Genomic DNA, 17,194 nt, shown 5'->3' on the forward strand with positions numbered 1-17,194 from the left:
TTCACCTGCTGCTGGGGCACAATCACTTTTTCATTTAGCTCTCCTTTTCCCCAGCAATGCTCCTGCTCCCAGAAAGGCATTTATCTCTGGTCTGCATAATGCTGTGAAGGGGACACTTCCATCAGCCAACACGTTGCCAGAGATGCAGGCCCAGAAGTCAATGCCAGTTCTAGCCAGCAACTGAGCAAATATACTCTATTTGTTGAAGTTTTACCCGGAAAAGTTTTTCCATTTCAGTCTTTCATTTTTCATTAGGCATGTCCTACTTAGGGACAGCAAAAAATTTCCAATTACTGTCAAGCCCTTCATGATCTTCCCTCCACCTGGAATGTGTTTCAAACAGCTGTTCATGTAGCTACCCGTTCGGTCTCACATTTCATCCTAGGCACTTAACTTCAGAAACAGAAAATCCCTCGGAGTTGTATTCAGAGTTACCAAGCTGTAAGCTATCAACCGTGTGTGTCTCTTTCTTCTTGTAAATTAATCATTTGAAAACCCACATGTCAGTGCCTGGGAGGCCTCACAGAGGTGCTCCCATCCATCTCATTGACACAAGAGACTAAAGCCCAAAGAGGGGCAGGGCTGGCTTCTGGTCAGCTAACCTATGTAGGTCCCTGGCTTCTGCTTTCCAGCCAAGCATTTCTTCTTCTTATGGCTGCTTAGACCTTTCTGCTGGAGAAAGGAACATGCACTCTTATGTTGATTCATTCAGCAAAATACTTGATTGTACAGAGCCCCTGCACTTTTAAAATGTTTATGTTTTAATTTCAGGAATAGGCCTTCACAGCTACTCAAGGGATGTGGGATGGCCATGCCCACATCTGGACAATTCTGTCACTTCAGCTGAATGCTGTCTGGATGCCACTTTGCTTTTAATAAAGCTTGACTTTAAATAAAACAACTACCGGGTTAGTGTAGACACATATTGAAATACTCTCCCTCACAGTGATTCCTCCATGGGCAGTAACTAATGGATCTTTTCTTTTGGGAGGAGGGATAGCATACAAGATAGAGGCCTGGGCCACAAAGGCTTCTGCAGTGTTGTCACACCCATGATGATGAATAGCCAGTCCTTTATTCCCCCTACAAAGAGGGGCCCCAAAGCCCCAGGCCTTTCCCTTGGCTGTGGTATTGGCTTTGTAAGTTACAGGCTACTTTGATTTTGCCTTAAGTACAGGATGGCAGAAATGGAGGACTGGGAGAAAGCGTCCATCTTGGGAATAAGCCCTTTCCACATCCCACTTGGCACATCACTGTAGGCTTGTTAAGGGGAGGTTGGCCCTCAGCCCACAGACCCAACTGGCTCTAGGCTATCACGTTGTTCAGGCTTTTGCTTATTTCATCAGATTTCTGTTCTTACCCAATGTTCACTAGGTCACCTCACAGCCTCTTCTCCATCCCACAGAAGTTCCTAGTTAAGCCCCTACTTGAGGTCATTCTGTATCGAAGCTCAGAAGTAAAGGGAAGGAACAGCTAATTAGTCTCAAACTTGCAGGATTGGTTGGGTGAGTTTGGCATAGGTCTGCTTCTCCATGCTCCTTAAGTGCAAGCGATGGTGTCTGTCTCCAGGCCTGGCCTGGTCCTGAAAGGACTGGGAACAGGCAGATGGATGATCTGTGGTCCTACCCTACCCAACCCCAGCCCTGAGGTCTACCACACTCCCTTTTACTTCCTTGGCAAGAGGATTGGTGACTGTCCTGTAGTACCTTCAGCTGTGCCACATCTCCACCACTTTTTCTTGGGGAATAGGCACACCTGCCATATCCAACCTGTGAAGATGAGAAGGGATTAGGGAAGAGGTATCAGCCAAATGTTCAGGGAGACACAAGGCAGAAAATAAAAATCTTGTTGCCTTTCTTGGCTTTTTCTTCCAGATCAAAGGAAGATCTGAAGTCCTATATATCTCCTTTTTCACAGAATTCAAATTCACACCTTTCTCTACAAACTTATTAAAATACCTGTCACTTAATGAGTACCCATAATTACTCATGGTTTAGGGACTTGCAGTGGTTCCTACTTAAGGTGACAGATGTTTTGGGCTTTGGAGAGTTCTCAGCCCTATGCCTGCTTCCCTGAAGTTGATGGATGTGCTCTGTAAAAGGCTCAGTCATGTACTGGCAGGAAAGCTAGTAATTCAAGGTTTGCAATATCTGTCACCACTGTCAAGCTTTCACTGACTTAGGAGGCCCTGCTATTTCCTCAAATTTTAAAGAAGGAAACAAAGTCAACCAATACTTATTTGCCCATGATTGAAACATGTCAGTCCTGATTGCCCTTCTCCTGGGAGATAGCAGGTAGGTCAGACTTTGAATTTTCTGCTGCTGGGTTTCCATTTTCTAGACAAACGATGTGGAACAAATAATTAGGGAGACAGTTAATCTATACAAACAAGGATCTGGGGCACTGTAGGCAAGTCTGGCTGAAGCATCCTCCCACATACATCTTTCCACAGAAGGGAGATAAGGGCCATATCCAATTGCCGGTAACAAGACATCAGTGCTTCTTTCCTAAATAAGCTGAAAGGACTCAGCACTGTTTCTAAAGAACTCATTAGGAGAATTCTATTTTGATTAGTGATTTCACTGAGCTATTTTGGAATGAAAATGTGGCTAGGTGCCTGGTCTCCCTCAATGGCTTCACGTGGCTTTTCAAAGGGGAGGAGGTAGTGCTGACTTTTGGTAAAATGGGTGAAAAAGTCCGAGCCAGCAACACAATCAAAGTCCAGATGAGGGATCAGTAAATACGTGCCTGAGAGGCAGGCCTTGAACACATTCCTCTCTGGTAGACATTAACTTATTAAACTGACCTTGACTGCAAATATAAACTTTGCCCCCATCTTACCTGGCAACCAAAAAAGAGGTGGGTCTGTCTATAAAAAGAAGTGGGTACTGTGCCCAGCCCTTCAGGCTTCTGGATCCTATCAAGATGTGGCACCTCAAACTCTTTGCAGTACTCATGATCTGCCTGTTGCTGTTAGCCCAGGTAAGGGCAGGATATGTATGTGGGTGTGTGGGGATGGTAGGGGTGGAGGGGGAACTGTAGGCAGAACTTGAGAGCCAGACTCAGTCCTGAGGAATGGACCCCTCTGCTCTGAGTCTACAGCATCTGGGGGTGAGGGTGGGTGGGGTGATGATCATTATTCTAAGATAAATAGTAAGGTTTCAACTCTTCTACACCTGAGGTGGCTATGTCTTCGCCCTACAGGTAGATGGCTCTCCAATACCACAACAGAGTTCAGCAAAGAGAAGGCCGAGGAGAATGACCCCATTTTGGAGAGCGGTTTCCCTCAGGCCCATTGGAGCCTCCTGTCGGGATGATTCTGAATGTATCACAAGGCTATGCAGGTACTCCACAAACCTGTGAGCAGGGCTGGCTGGACCCAAGAGGCCTGGGAAGCTGGACAGAGGAGAGATCAGCACATACAGACCTAATAATGAAACTGGGGTGGAGGACTGCCTGGGCTAACGATAGGGGCTCCATGGAGGACAGTCCCTCAAAAGTTAAGAGCCAAGAAGAGCTCCAAACAGGTACCCTGATAGAGTGATACCTTTCCTTTTTTTGCTCTACTCTGAGACTGGATATCAAGCACAGGAAGGAAATGCAGCAGAGGTGGCTCTGGGGACTGCTAGACCTTTGTCTTAAAAATCACCTTTCTTTTCCCTTAGAAAAAGACGCTGCTCCCTAAGTGTGGCCCAGGAATGATGTACACACCAGGGGAAAAAGAGGACAGCACTTACCTACAACAATGCTCCGTTCTATGGAATATTGATTAACTGCATTTGGCTGGAGACACTTAAGTAAAGCAATCTTGTTTTTAAATGTTTGAAGACAGATATACGCTTTAAATTGGACTCCGTTTCTTCTTATAATGTTGATATGTAGATAAGCATAACTAAACTTGTTAACTTAAAAGAGTTTATTTTTCTATGGATACTATTAAATGTCTCAAACTGAAATTTTGGCAGCCTGGAATTCACACTTTTGAGGGGAAGGATTCATTTTGTATACTACAGAAAACCCAGCATTGCCTAATGATAATGTGTTAACAACTTAATCTGGAAACTGCAGTGAGAGTTAACATTTCTTCAGGTAATAAAAACACAATGGCAGGTTAAAGGCAAAAGTTTAGTAATAGCTAGTGATTAACCTGGAGAAGGCAATGGCACCCCACTCCAGTACTCTTGCCTGGAAAACCCCATGGACGGAGGAGCCTGGAAGGCTGCAGTCCATAGGGTCGCTGATGGTCGGACGCGACTGAGTGGCTTCACTTTCACTTTCATGCACTGGAGAAGGAAATGGCAACCCACTCCAGTGTTCTTGCCTGGAGAATCCCAGGGATGGGGAAGCCTGGTGGGCTGCTGTCTATGGGGTCGGACAGAGTCAGACAAGACTGAAGTGACTTAGCAGCAGCAGTGATTAACCTCAGCAAGTTCATAAACCATGGCCCTGGATCTTAACCCTTCATTGCATGTAAAGAACATATCAGTGAGGTGCAAAGACAGGCAATATTGGTTTGTCTATGAACAGAGAGAACCAGAAGAAAAACCTAGTTAAATGAAACAAAGCCCAAGCCACCAAGAATAACAAGAAGGATGTGTATGAGATTTCTCTTGGAGCAGGGAGAATTATGATCTATGCAGAGGGACCCATGGCCAGCCAGTTCAGATTTTTTTTTTTTTTTTTGCTGTCCTGTGAGTTTATTGTGGTCTGTTTTTACATCATTGTGTGTGTTAGTTGCTCAGCCGTGTCTGACTCTTTGTGACCCCATGGACTGTAGCCCACCACGCTCCTTTGTCCATGGGATTCTCCAGGCAAGAGTACTGGAGTGGGTTGCCATTTCCTTCTCCACAGAATTGCTGTAATCAGAAATTAAGACCTGGACTGGTGGGACCAGACTTTAAAAGAAGAAGATTAGCACAGAACCCTAATATACAAAACAGAAAGTACACAGAAAGGGCAAAGTAAAAGTTGAAAAAGTATAGACAGCACAGTGTTTATAAACTTTAATACAGAAAATCTATTTGATATTTATTAAACTTAGTTTCTCCAGCTATGGTTTGGCATTATACAAAGCATCTTAATGACACAGTAGAGTTAAAAAGATCTTTACAAATTGAAATGTGATACCCTTGTCTCCAAATATTTTAATTGCCATAAATTTGTTTAAAAATACACATTAAACGCATGTTTGACACTCTAAACTTTCTATAATCTCAATACCACAAAATACATATAATATACTATACAGATGTGGAAAAATCTAGTTAGTATATAATACTTTGCTCACCATTAACAGCTTTATTACGTGAAATGCACATACTGACTTAGAAATCCTAGCTTTTGAGCCCCAAAGTACCTCTGAAATTTTAATGTATTGCAACAAATAAAAATCACAGTATATAATTGAAATTTTGGTTGAAAATGTCAGATGCCTAAATATTTTGGATAAAAGAAATGTAAAACAAAGATTTGGATCATGTATAAAACAAAGGCATCCTATCAGACACTAACAGTACCTTTCTGCAGAATCAACAAGGCTTTTATCAGTGGCATTACCTCCCCTCCAAAACCCTCCCCAAATATCAAACCATTATTCACCAAATAATTTTAATTAAAAAAAAAAAAAAAAGGATTTTCAATAAATATATAAGTATTTATGTCCTCCATATACAAAATTTCTTAAAACCATTCAAAACGGAGGCTGGATAGAAATTTTCATAACTGTGCTTACCAACCCCACATCTGGTCCTCAAAGGTGATGCCTTTTTAGACACTGCCACCTGTGCCAGCTCTGTTGGTGAGCCCTGCCCATTCCCACCCCACCTCGACCCCAGTACTGTTGAATGCTCATGTCAATGATCTGCCAGGTGTGTGCATGAAGTTGTAAAATGGGGACACTTCTTGAACAGTAACAATAAACTCAACAGTATGGATAATTATGGCATTGATCTGAAAGCCAGCATTTCCAAATAGATTTTTTCCAGACAGGAACATAGCAGGTAGAAAATTCCAGTGGTAAAAAGCTGTAAAGAAACCCCATGTAAGAGGTCAAAACAGAGTATTTCTAGAATTTCTGGGTGGGAGCTTTTCCCCCATGCTCTAAATTAGAGCACCTTTTGGCTGTTTCTTTTTAAGAATGGGAATTTATGCTTAGCTGAGGAATGGTGGGCAAGGAGAGGTCAAAGGCTGACATTCCCCAAAGTCAACTTCATTATATGACGATTACTTGGGTTGCTATTTTCCGTTGCTTAAAGATTGGTTTAGACTTAACTCTAATGCCTTATTCTGTGACCAAATGCCATCAAAAAGAAAAAAAGAAGATATTCTTTCCATTCGCTTTTTGGGAGACTGTAAGTTCTTTTTAATTAACCATATGGTTTGAGTGAACAGAATCTGCATTTGCTTTACCAACTATTAATAACTTACTTCCTATCACTTGTTGGCTTAGTTATAGGGTCTAGGGGTCTAAAATGAATTTCTCTATTAGTGAATATGTGAAAGAAATGCTCACAAACATGAACAATTTGGCCTCTTGTCACTATATATTCTAAGTCATTCAATACTTATCTCTTCTATTTATATTACTGAATAGCAACCTTAGATGTGCAATATTATTATTGGAAAAAATTCTGCCTCTCCAACACATAGATACATGAAATTGAAATGAAACCTGTGTTCCACATAATTAGGGAATGAGTTATAGGAATCTAGATGGATTTGAAATGTTTTGCTTTGCAATCTACTTAGGATTAAAAAACAATCTTCACAATCTGCCTAAAACATCCTTCCCAGTAGATGTTCCTGGGATCCAGAGGCAAACTTCTATAATTCAAAATACATAATGAGGCCCTTTTGTTCAATTAGCAACTGGAAAATTAAAATCCTTCCCACCCTGTATGAGCCCTATAATACTACGGAAGGGCTCAAATATATTTTAAAAGTTAATTTACTACAAATCATAGTAATTAAGCTTTAACAATCTAAAAGGAATACACATTGCACCCTTGAACATTAATATTCAAGGTGTCAACAAGAAAGTGTCTTAGATCAATAAATAATGTGGAAATAGTTGCACTAAGCTAAAATACTAAACACACACATTTCTGACAAACTAATTTCATGTTTTCATACATACATACATATATATAAAGTGTGTATGTGTATATAATTTTAAAATCCAAAGTTGCATACCCTCACACTTAGAAGAGTGCACAGCGTACCTCTCCTCTACACAACTAGGCATCACTGACTGGAGCAACTACAGACTGCTCTGAAACTCCACAGAGTGCTGCTGGCCTCCAGAGCCAGAACGTTCATTTACAACAGGTGTGTTTTGCAGGCTCTTGCTTCACAACACAAGCTTATTCAATAAGGTAATTTCTCAAAGTCATTGTCATTAAATACAAAAATGATGCTGTCTGATCTAGCTGATTAGACCTTTCTTTAATGAAAAGAAACAAACAACGATTAAAAAACAACAAACAACAGCAAACCCAATAAAGCCACAAGTGTGTTGTTCAAAGTGCAACCCAGACATCTGTGCATCCATCAGTGCAAGAGCCCCTCAGAGCACAGGCATGTGTGGGCATGTGCACACATTACTCTAGACAGCTTTTACATTGGAGAATTAAACTAGTGATGGTCAACCTTCTCTACTCTGCAGCAACTACAGTTGTGGATTTATCTGAAGTATTCATTGCTTATAAAATCAGTTAACTACTTGCCCAGAAAAAGGTGGCACTGAGGCAAGAAATGGGCTAAATGCTTCCCGGTCAGGCTGGGCCTAGGCTGGACTGTGGAAACTTGAATCACCTGGAGGGGAGTGTTCCCCACAGCCCAGCCTAGGCTGGGCAATATTATATACCATGTGACAACTTCCTCCACTGTAATCTGTTCGCTGGTTGCCAGTGGTGTGGCTGCTGCCTCCTGGCATACAAGTGTGGTCTTAAGAGCAGAACACAGAACAATTTTTAAAATAGTTGCTATTTTTATAATTAACTATATTAAATACAAGTCTTAGGCTAAGTAAGTTTTAGCTACTTGTCAAAATCAGTTTTAAGTATTTAGAGAACACTGAAGACACCTATTGAGGAAGGAGGAATGGTCGTCTGTAAAGGAGTCCAAAGTATGTGCTGAAACAGATGCAGACAGACAGAACTTCTGAGGAGATGGACACAGAGGAGAGGGAGGGGTGTTTCCACAGACTTTTACACTGAAAATTCAACTGTTTAGAAAAGGAGTTTGATCCATCGCCCATTACCACCTAGTGGGAAAAATCCTCCACAATTAAAAGCTTGAAAAACTTATTTCCCAAGAATTAACACAGTTTTAGAGACAGAATATTTTAGCACAGCACCATAAAACATGCAGGAAATTCTGCTTTAACAAATTATCAGTGTGAAATGTTCCTGCTATCTTTCAGGACTCACAAGAGACTAGAACACACTGGAACTCAGAAGTGCCCCACTGGCTGCTGTTGCTGAAAGCCTAAAAGCTTTAAGGTTACTTTTTCCATTTCCAAGATATCACAGAAAATTAAGGAATCAGAGTCAGAGAAATTAGAGAAGAACAGGGCAAACATTTACTTTGATTAACTGTGGCAAATTTCTTACTGAATAACCACCATGGATCATAGAGAAGCTGTCTTCTTAAGGAAAACTGTTTCTAAAACACACTAAGATAAAATTAGCAAGATATCAGAGGCAATTTTCTCCAAGGGAAAACTGTTAAATTCAACATCAATTGAGGATCTGAATCTTCAGTGATATGCAAAAAAACCCAACTTGAGGTACAAAACCATTAAGAAGCTCGAGATGAGGCCACAGGACAAGAAAAGTTAACTAGCTTCATAAGTGTAGATTCAGACACAGAGGGGCCACTACACCACTGGGCTTAGAGATTTTCTATCCCTTCTTTCTCATTTCAAACCTTAGCGATCATCTATAAATAACAGGGCAATCCTTTTTTCTGATTGAATGGATTCATTTTTGGAATTGGGAGGACAAACTATTTTTTGAAGCAGCATTACCCAATAGGTTAGACTAAGTCATGTACCAAAGCATTAGCTTTTCTGAAAGAATTAATCTTTATGTGAGCCTAAAGGACAACTGAAAAGGAAAGAGAATTTAACATTATTACTACAGAAGACCAACCATATGGGTGATCTGCTCCTAGTGTAAAACTTCATCTGTAAACAATCCATAGAGTCTTCATTTAAAGGTAAGATTTAAGGCACACCAGACATGATAGGGGCACTAAAACAAAAGACAGAAGGTATATTTCTCACCTTTAACTCCTATCTGCACCTTATAAGGGAAAGGTACTTTGATATACAACTCTTAACAGAGCTGGCTTATTAAGCTCTACTCCTGCTCCCCTCCCCTTCCCAAGAGAGCTCACATTGAAACAAGTTAGGTACTTTTCTAGTGCGAATTTTCTGATCCCATCAGAAACATACATCATTGATGAAGGCTTTCAAAATACAAAGGTAGTAAACATAAGATAGGTTTAAAAGGTGAAATTCATCATCTCTATATCAGGCATTAGAACCCTAAGTTGTATAGCAAAAAGCACACACACCAAAGCTCCAGGCCATTTTACATCAGTCACTGCATGCTCCTACTGGAGCATCACAGTCTAGTGTGGGAAAATAATTTTTTAATTAAAATTCTGAAGAGAGATTTTACCCTACAAACATCATCAATGAAAGAGATATAGGCAGCAATCCTCAGGAGTTGGATCATCCTTTGTTCAACAGTAACTTATTCTGTTTCAGTTAAGTGTCAAATTATTAGTAGTAACAACAACAACCAAACATATGGTTTAATAAAATCCATAAGGTTCAAGATTGTCCTTTTATGAAACCCTTCACACGATATGCTTCTCCTAGAAAGTTTGCCTGCCCTCTTTTGTAATGCATTAAATGCAAGTTACAGTCACCTTGTGATTGCTATAGTGTTATTAACACATGTTCACAGTTCTTGAAATAATGCATACCAAATCAGAAACATTTCACTTTACATTCACGTAGACTGCCATCTTCTCATATCTAAGTGATTTTCCATGTGTAGAAGAATATCCTTAATATTGTACTAAGTATAAATTCTGCAATAATAAAATTGTACTTAAGATCTGAAGTAATATCAGGTAGTAGGTGTAGAAAGAACATGTCCATATTCTAGATAAACCAACTCTTACTCTTAGAAGAGTTACCACAAAAAGACATTACTTTTAGGTAACAAAGCTCCCAAAGTATATAAATAAAGTCTACATTACATTTACATAAAATATTCAACAGAGTAAATTTATAGGCAGAAATAACTAAGTTTTAAACTAGCCCCAATCTGGGAACTTAAAAAAATTAAAATAAATAGAATTTCAACAAATTAGTAATGAACTGCAACTGAAATTTCAATCTTATTATAGATCATTGAAACCAACTATCAACATGCTGCAGATTTAAAAGTATTTAAATAATTTTCTTATTGGGAATATTGAAGGGTCAAATGACATGACTTTGGGTTATTAAAAAAAAATGCAGGAACCAGGGAAGAGAAAACCATTCCTCATTCTTAGTGTCAACTAGGTGGTGTGTTATGGCAGTTTTCCTTCGTGACATGACACAGTGTTGTGGAGAAAATCAGAGGCAATGAGATTGTGTTCAGTTCAGGATATCAACTTGGCATCCTGGCGAAGCCAGTGCAGTCCCTGCCGGGTGTAACGAACTAGGTCTGTCATGATGCTTGCATTAAAGATGAGAGGGCCCATTACTTTATCCAGTTCAGCAAAGAATTCTAGAAAACCAAAAACACTCATTAAATGATGCACACTCTTTTCAATCAGTGCTTTAAAGTTTTTAGTCTAGACTGTAAAAAACTATTCATATAAATTATAGTAAAAAACATTTCCTCCTGCACTAAAATGGTAACTGTTCATGCTTTAGAACAAATCATCCCATAGTCAATCAAGTTATATTTTCCTTAAGTCACAAAACATTTTATAAAGACTATATGGTCAGGAATTAAGAGTTATACATATAAACAAAATGTCACCGATGGAAATTGCTACTACAAAGCAAACATGATTAAAATGGAGACCTAATTATACAAGGTATTGACACTATACTATTACTCAAAACATTCTCTGTGAACAGTTTTTGTATAAGAAGCAAGTGGTATGAAAATGCAGGATGTTGTTATCTGCAAGTTTCCCCCATAAGAGCCCCTGTGAAGTTAGATACTTACAGTAGCCTGTGTCCAATCTTTCTGCTGTCATCATGTCATGCAACTTTAATGAACTGAATCTCATGTTTTAAACAGTAGTTTAAAAACGTAAGAGATAGAAATGACATGATTCTTTCTATGTGAACAAAATCAGACAGATGTGTATGTAAGGCAGCGGGTAGAGAGGAGGAAAGAATGACAGTATCCTAACATTTGATCCCAACACCATTCTGGGAGAAAACAGAGGGATGTAGGACTCAGTGAGGACAGTTTTTATATGTACAATGATAATAAAGACCTTAGTATACATATATAAGATAAGAAGTAATCAAACAGTTGAGGAGAAAAAGATTTCCTTTCTAGAACTCCAGCTAATAAATTCCTGATGAATTTTCTATTTCCTAATGGAGTAACACATGTAGGTGATAATCATTAATGGATGCTAAAAGCCTTAGTTAAATAGTTTAACATTTTAAAGTTTACATCAAACTGAATCAGGCAAACACCAGATGAATGGTCAAATACTACTAAGACTAAAATAGGAATAACCATTATATAACTCATAGTATCGGAGAAGGCAATGGCACTCCACTCCAGTACTCTTGCCTGGAAAATCCCATGGACGGAGGAGCCTGGTAGGTTACAGTCCATGGGGTCGCTGAGAGTTGGACATGACTCAGTGACTTCACTTTCACTTTTCACTTTCATGCACTGGAGAAGGAAATGGCAACCCACTCCAGTGTTCTTGCCTGGAGAATCCCAGGGATGGTGGAGCCTGGTGGGCTGCCGTCTATGGGGTCGCACAGTCAGAAACAACTGAAGCGACTTAGCAGCAGCAACTTATAGTATGATTTAATAGGAAATATAGAGTTCAGTTCAATTCAGTTCAGTTGCTCAGTTGTGTCCGACTCTTTGTGACCCCATGAATTGCAGCACGCCAGGCTTTCCTGTTCATCACCAACTCCTGGAATTCACCCAAACTCGTGTCCATTGAGTCGGTGATGCCATCCAGCCATTTCATCCTCTGTCGTCCCCTTCTCCTCCTGCCACCAATCCCTCCCAGCATCAGAGTCTTTTCCAATGAGTCAGCTCTTCGCATGAGGTGGCCAAAGTACTGGAGTTTCAGCTTTAGCATCATTCCTTCCAAAGAACACCCAGGACTGATCTCCTTTAGAATGGACTGGTTGGACCCCCTTGCAGTCCAAGGGACTCTCGAAAGAGTCTTCTCCAACACCACAGTTCAAAAGCATCAATTCTTCGGCGCTCAGCCTTCTTCACAGTCCAACTTTCACATCCATACATGACCACTGGAGAAACCATAGCCTTGACTAGATGGACCTTTGTTGGCAAAGTAATGTCTCTGCTTTTGAATATGCTATCTAGGTTGGTCATAACTTTCCTTCCAAGGAGTAAGCGTCTTTTAATTTCATGGCTGCCATCACCATCTGCAGTGATTTTGCAGCCCAGAAGAATAAAGTCTGACACTGTTTCTACTGTTTCCCCATCTATTTCCCATGAAGTGATGGGACCGGATGCCATGGTCTTCATTTTCTGAATGTTGAGCTTTAAGCCAACTTTTTCACTCTCCACTTTCACTTTCATCAAGAGGCTCTTTAGTTCCTCTTCACTTTCTGTCATAAGGGTGGTGTCATCTGCATATCTGAGGTTATTGATATTTCTCCTGGCAATCTTGATTCCAGCTTGTGCCTCTTCCAGCCCAGTGTTTCTCATGATGTACTCTGCATATAAGTTAAATAAGCAGGTTGACAATATATAGCCTTGATGTACTCCTTTTTCTATTTGGAACCAGTCTGTTGTTCCATGTCCAGTTCTAACTGGTTTCTCAAGAGGCAGCTCAGGTGGTCTGGTATTCCCATCTCTTTGAGAATTTTCCATAGTTTATTGTGATCCACACAGTCAAAGGCTTTGGCATAGTCAATAAAGCAGAAATAGAGGTTTTTCTGGAACTCTCTTGCTTTTTCCGTGATCCAGCAGATGTTGGCAATTTGATTTCTGGTTCCTCTGCCTTTTCTAAAACCAGCTTGAACATCTGGAAGTTCACGGTTCATGTATTGCTAAAGCCTGGCTTGGAGAATTTTGAGCATTACTTTACTAGCGTGTGAGATGAGTGTAACTGTGTGGTAGTTTGAGCATTCTCTGGCATTTCCTTTCTTTGGGATTGGAATGAAAACTGACCTTGTCCAGTCCTGTGGCCACTGCTGAGTTTTCCAAATTTGCTAGCATATTGAGTGCAGCACTTTCACAGCATCATCTTCCAGGATTTGAAATAGCTCAACTGGAATTCCATCACCTCCACTAGCTTTGTTCGTAGTGATGCTTTCTAAGGCCCACTTTCTTCAGATTCCAGGATGTCTGGCTCTAGGTGAGTGATCAGACCATCGTGATTATCTGGGTCGTGAAGATCTTTTTTGTACAGTTCTTCTGTGTATTCTTGCCACCTCTTCTTAATATCTTCGGCTTCTGTTAGGTCCATACCACTTCTGTCCTTTATCGAGCCCATCTTTGCATGAAATGTTCCCTTGGTATCTCTAATTTTCTTGAAGAGATCTCTAGTCTTTCCCATTCTGTTGTTTTCCTCTATGTCTTTGCATTGGTCGCTGAGGAAGGCTTTCTTATCTCTCCTTGCTATTCTTTGGAACTCTGCATTCAGATGCTTATATCTTTCCTTTTCTCCTTTGCTTTTCACTTCTCTTCTTTTCACAGCTATTTGTAAGGCCTCCCCAGACAGCCAATTTGCTTTTTTGCATTTCTTTTCCAGGGGGATGGTCTTGATACCTGTCTCCTGTACATTGTTACGAACCACCCCACCATCCATAGTTCATCAGGCACTCTATCTATCAGATCTAGTCCCTTAAATCTATTTCTCACTTCCACTGTATAATTATAAGGAATTTGATTTAGGTCATACCTGAATGGTCTAGTAGTTTTCCCTACTTTCTTCAATTCCACCTATGAAAAGTTCTTACCTAAAATAATGAACTTGACTCTAATCAAGTGTCAAGATATAACTATCAGTATAAATGAGGGGGACAGAAGAGCAAGCTAAACAATACCATGAGGAAGTAATCAGCAAAATCCAGAATTTGACGCATTCTATGGTACAGTTTCTCCTTGATATCAATGGCATGCCCCTCCCGCCAAAGAAATAGAAGAATGGAAGATACTTAAGAAATTGATCAATGAATGTTTCGATCCTGTTTGAAATAAACCCAATTGTTTAAAGAAAAAAGGCATATTTCAAACAATAGGAAATCTACGGGGAGATTATGTCTTAGAAGACATAAAGGAGTTAGCTTTAAAATATACCAGGGTAAAGAAAAATATGATGGGGAGTGATGAGGAGGGATGGTGGGGGGAAAAGAAAACAAGATTAGCAAAATGTTATATTGCTGAAACTGAAGTTGAGTAAAAGGTACATGGGTTCTCTTCCCTTTAGTCACTGTTTGAAAATTAGCATAAAATATGTAGGCAGGCAGGCAGGCAAGTAAGAATGTAAACAACAGTGGGGGAAGGAAGAAGGAAAGGGAGGGAGGAATGGAGAGATTAAAGGAAAAATGATGCTAGAAAACTGGCATCAGGGAGAAGAATGTAATGCAGGGATAACTTAAAAATTGCATCTTGTAACCTTTCCTGAGTTGTATTGACAATATTTAAAATTTTAGAAACAAATCAGGTTTTTAAAAACACAACCTTCCTCCCACCATTACCCCTCTTTAGGGATCAGAATTTTTCATTTTCATCTGATGCTATAAGCATTATATTTAAATATACTCTGTGACTAAAGTATACTTGCTTGATTGGCTACTTAAAGTTTTCTACAAAGGAGCTGCCTGAACAGATGCTACATACACATATCTGCTCAAAAACATCTACTAAAGTGTTTATCCCGTACTTTTTCAAAGATCTTTAATACTTCCTAATTCGTAGTGTTCTTAGTTTGGGAGATAACGAGGTGCAATGACCTAACATTAAAGAATGCTAGACAGAAGGCTATTCATTTTATAGTCTCTTTTATCACCTAAGTTTCTTCCAATATATCTTTAAAAATCCAGTATGAACATGTTTTCTTATATATTAAATATCTCATATGTGTAAGATGTCTGGATATAATCCTTTGCCCATAGCCAAATTTACCTTAACCGTCCCAGGACAGATTATACATTTTATTACTTTTATAGTATAAGCTGCAATTAAATGTGGCTGAACAAAGCCATATTTGTCTTAGACCAAAACTATTTTTTGTTTAGTCTGTGTCACCACTATAGTGCAAGGTATTTTTTTGACAAAACTTAGTACATTTACATGATTGATAAGCCATGGAGATCAGCAAACTGACTGTCATTAACTCTAGACTAGATAATAAACTAAATGTACAAAAGACACTTAATTTAACTATTCCACAAAATCTCTTTTTAACAAGTCCATCCTTCAGAGTCTCTCCAGAGACCTCCTTACCTTTTTGCTCTTTGGAAAGCTGTTCAGCTTGGTCCCAAATTTCAGTGGCATAGAGGAAGTTGGATGTAACCTGAACATAGCTGGCTGCCATGTGGTGAATCCTCTGTGGAATGGTCACTGAAGAACCACTTGCTGAAGCACTACTGGCTCCAGAAGAATAATTTCCTGAATTGCCTGGTGACAGCTTTGGAGAAACAGGGGAAGGCATCCCAACGGCTTTGCTACACACAGAGAAACAGGAAGTTTATTCATATAGAAAATGATGAATGTGAGGAAATTAATGTACGACTGGCTCTTCCTACATGAAAGCTTTTAAAATGTGAAGGTTCTTTTAAACTAAAAGGGAAATGTACTTCCAAAGAAGTACAGCTTCTTTTAAATAAATACTTAGCTCACTAAAGTGTTTATTGTGAGTTATTATTTTATCAAGACTCTTTGGTTTAACCAATGGCAACAGTACAAAAGATGGGAAAGAAGTGAGGAAGTCATATACTTTGATAAGAGCTGTTCCAAGACTTAGAAACTAGATCATCTCACTCTCAGCTCAACACACTTTCCACCTATCTGGGCATATAATTAGGTACTTCCCAATTGTTTTATAGAAAGCTGAGTTGATTAACAACACGAGATTTCATGGTATTTTTCATCCTTTCTGTGGGTGAGTAGGATGGAGGTGATGTGGGAATGGAGGACAAACCATAATCATGCCACTGTTATTAAATTTTGGCAGTGTCCAGACATGAACAAAGATAAGTGCAAGGTGATAAAACTCCAACTAGCCACAGAACTCAAGCTGAGAAAGGTTGAGGAGTTGTAAAAAAAAAAAAAAAACTCAAGACTTCTTCTCTAATCTTTCTAAGAGCATGTTCAAGATATTTTCAACTTAAAAAAAAATGATAACGGTAAAGAATCCGCCTGTAACGTGGGAAACCTGGGTTCGATCCCTGGGTTGGGAAGATCCCCTGGAGAAGGGAATGGCTACCCACTTCAGTATTCTGACCTGGAGAACTCTATGGACAGAGGAGCCTGGCAAGCTATAGTCCATGGGGTCACAAAGAATTGGACATGACTGAGCGACTTTGACTTTCACAAAAAATACCTTTTTTGGAAAGTGGCCAAACCCATTCCACTTTCGCATAAAAATAAACTTGTCACATAAAATTTTACAGAATAAAATTTACCTACCTTCCCAAGCCTGGTGATGGTGCTTGAGAGTTATTGTAAGAATTCTGTGGAGAAAAGAGAATGTACTTAATAATTAAAAAAAAACAAACAAAAAAGTAATTTATGAAGTAATATTTATTTATGATGTAATAAATATATTCAAAAGCATTGGGCCAGTACTGATCTTAAGAAACCAAAATGTGTGTGTGTGTGTGTGTATAAATATGCAACAGAAGGAAGTTATTTAGATAAGAGCTGGGGTGTTCTGGAAGACTGAAAAGTGAGAGACAAAGAATGAGTAACATTCAGATGGATAAAGAAGAGGGGAGAAG

At 39.5% G+C, this 17,194-nt stretch overlaps 2 protein-coding genes across 4 annotated transcripts in view; one reads left to right on the forward strand and one right to left on the reverse strand.

Annotated features, from left to right (window-relative positions):
- Positions 1-2,840: 2,840 nt before the first annotated feature.
- Positions 2,841-3,846, forward strand: LEAP2 (liver enriched antimicrobial peptide 2). The gene is made up of 3 exons (XM_019964906.2): positions 2,841-2,982; positions 3,205-3,344; positions 3,666-3,846. The coding sequence occupies exons 1-3, from the start codon at positions 2,926-2,928 to the stop codon at positions 3,700-3,702; spliced, it is 234 nt and encodes a 77-aa protein (XP_019820465.1). The 5' UTR covers positions 2,841-2,925; the 3' UTR covers positions 3,703-3,846.
- Positions 3,847-4,988: 1,142 nt separating this feature from the next.
- The window catches only part of AFF4 (ALF transcription elongation factor 4), an 85,072-nt gene continuing 72,866 nt past the window's right edge, over positions 4,989-17,194 (reverse strand). For all 3 annotated transcript variants that reach the window (XM_019964909.2, XM_019964907.2, XM_019964908.2), the window contains 3 exons: positions 16,884-16,927; positions 15,699-15,919; positions 4,989-10,793 (listed from right to left, as the gene is read on the reverse strand). In XM_019964909.2, coding sequence (XP_019820468.1) covers positions 10,666-10,793; positions 15,699-15,919; positions 16,884-16,927 — 393 coding nt within the window. In that variant the 3' untranslated portion in view covers positions 4,989-10,665. The remainder of the gene's footprint in view (positions 10,794-15,698; positions 15,920-16,883; positions 16,928-17,194) is intronic.

The sequence above is a fragment of the Bos indicus genome, chromosome 7 (assembly GCF_029378745.1).
Source record: "Bos indicus isolate NIAB-ARS_2022 breed Sahiwal x Tharparkar chromosome 7, NIAB-ARS_B.indTharparkar_mat_pri_1.0, whole genome shotgun sequence".
Taxonomy (NCBI): Eukaryota; Metazoa; Chordata; class Mammalia; order Artiodactyla; family Bovidae; genus Bos; species Bos indicus.

Bases quoted from the DNA above. Each gene is read 5' to 3' on its own strand.
- LEAP2 (XM_019964906.2), top strand. From the start codon at position 2,926: ATGTGGCACCTCAAACTCTTTGCAGTACTCATGATCTGCCTGTTGCTG. The intron at 2,983-3,204 runs GTAAGGGCAGGA...TTCGCCCTACAG, and splicing joins GCCTGTTGCTGTTAGCCCAG to GTAGATGGCTCTCCAATACC. The intron at 3,345-3,665 runs GTACTCCACAAA...CTTTTCCCTTAG, and splicing joins TGTATCACAAGGCTATGCAG to AAAAAGACGCTGCTCCCTAA.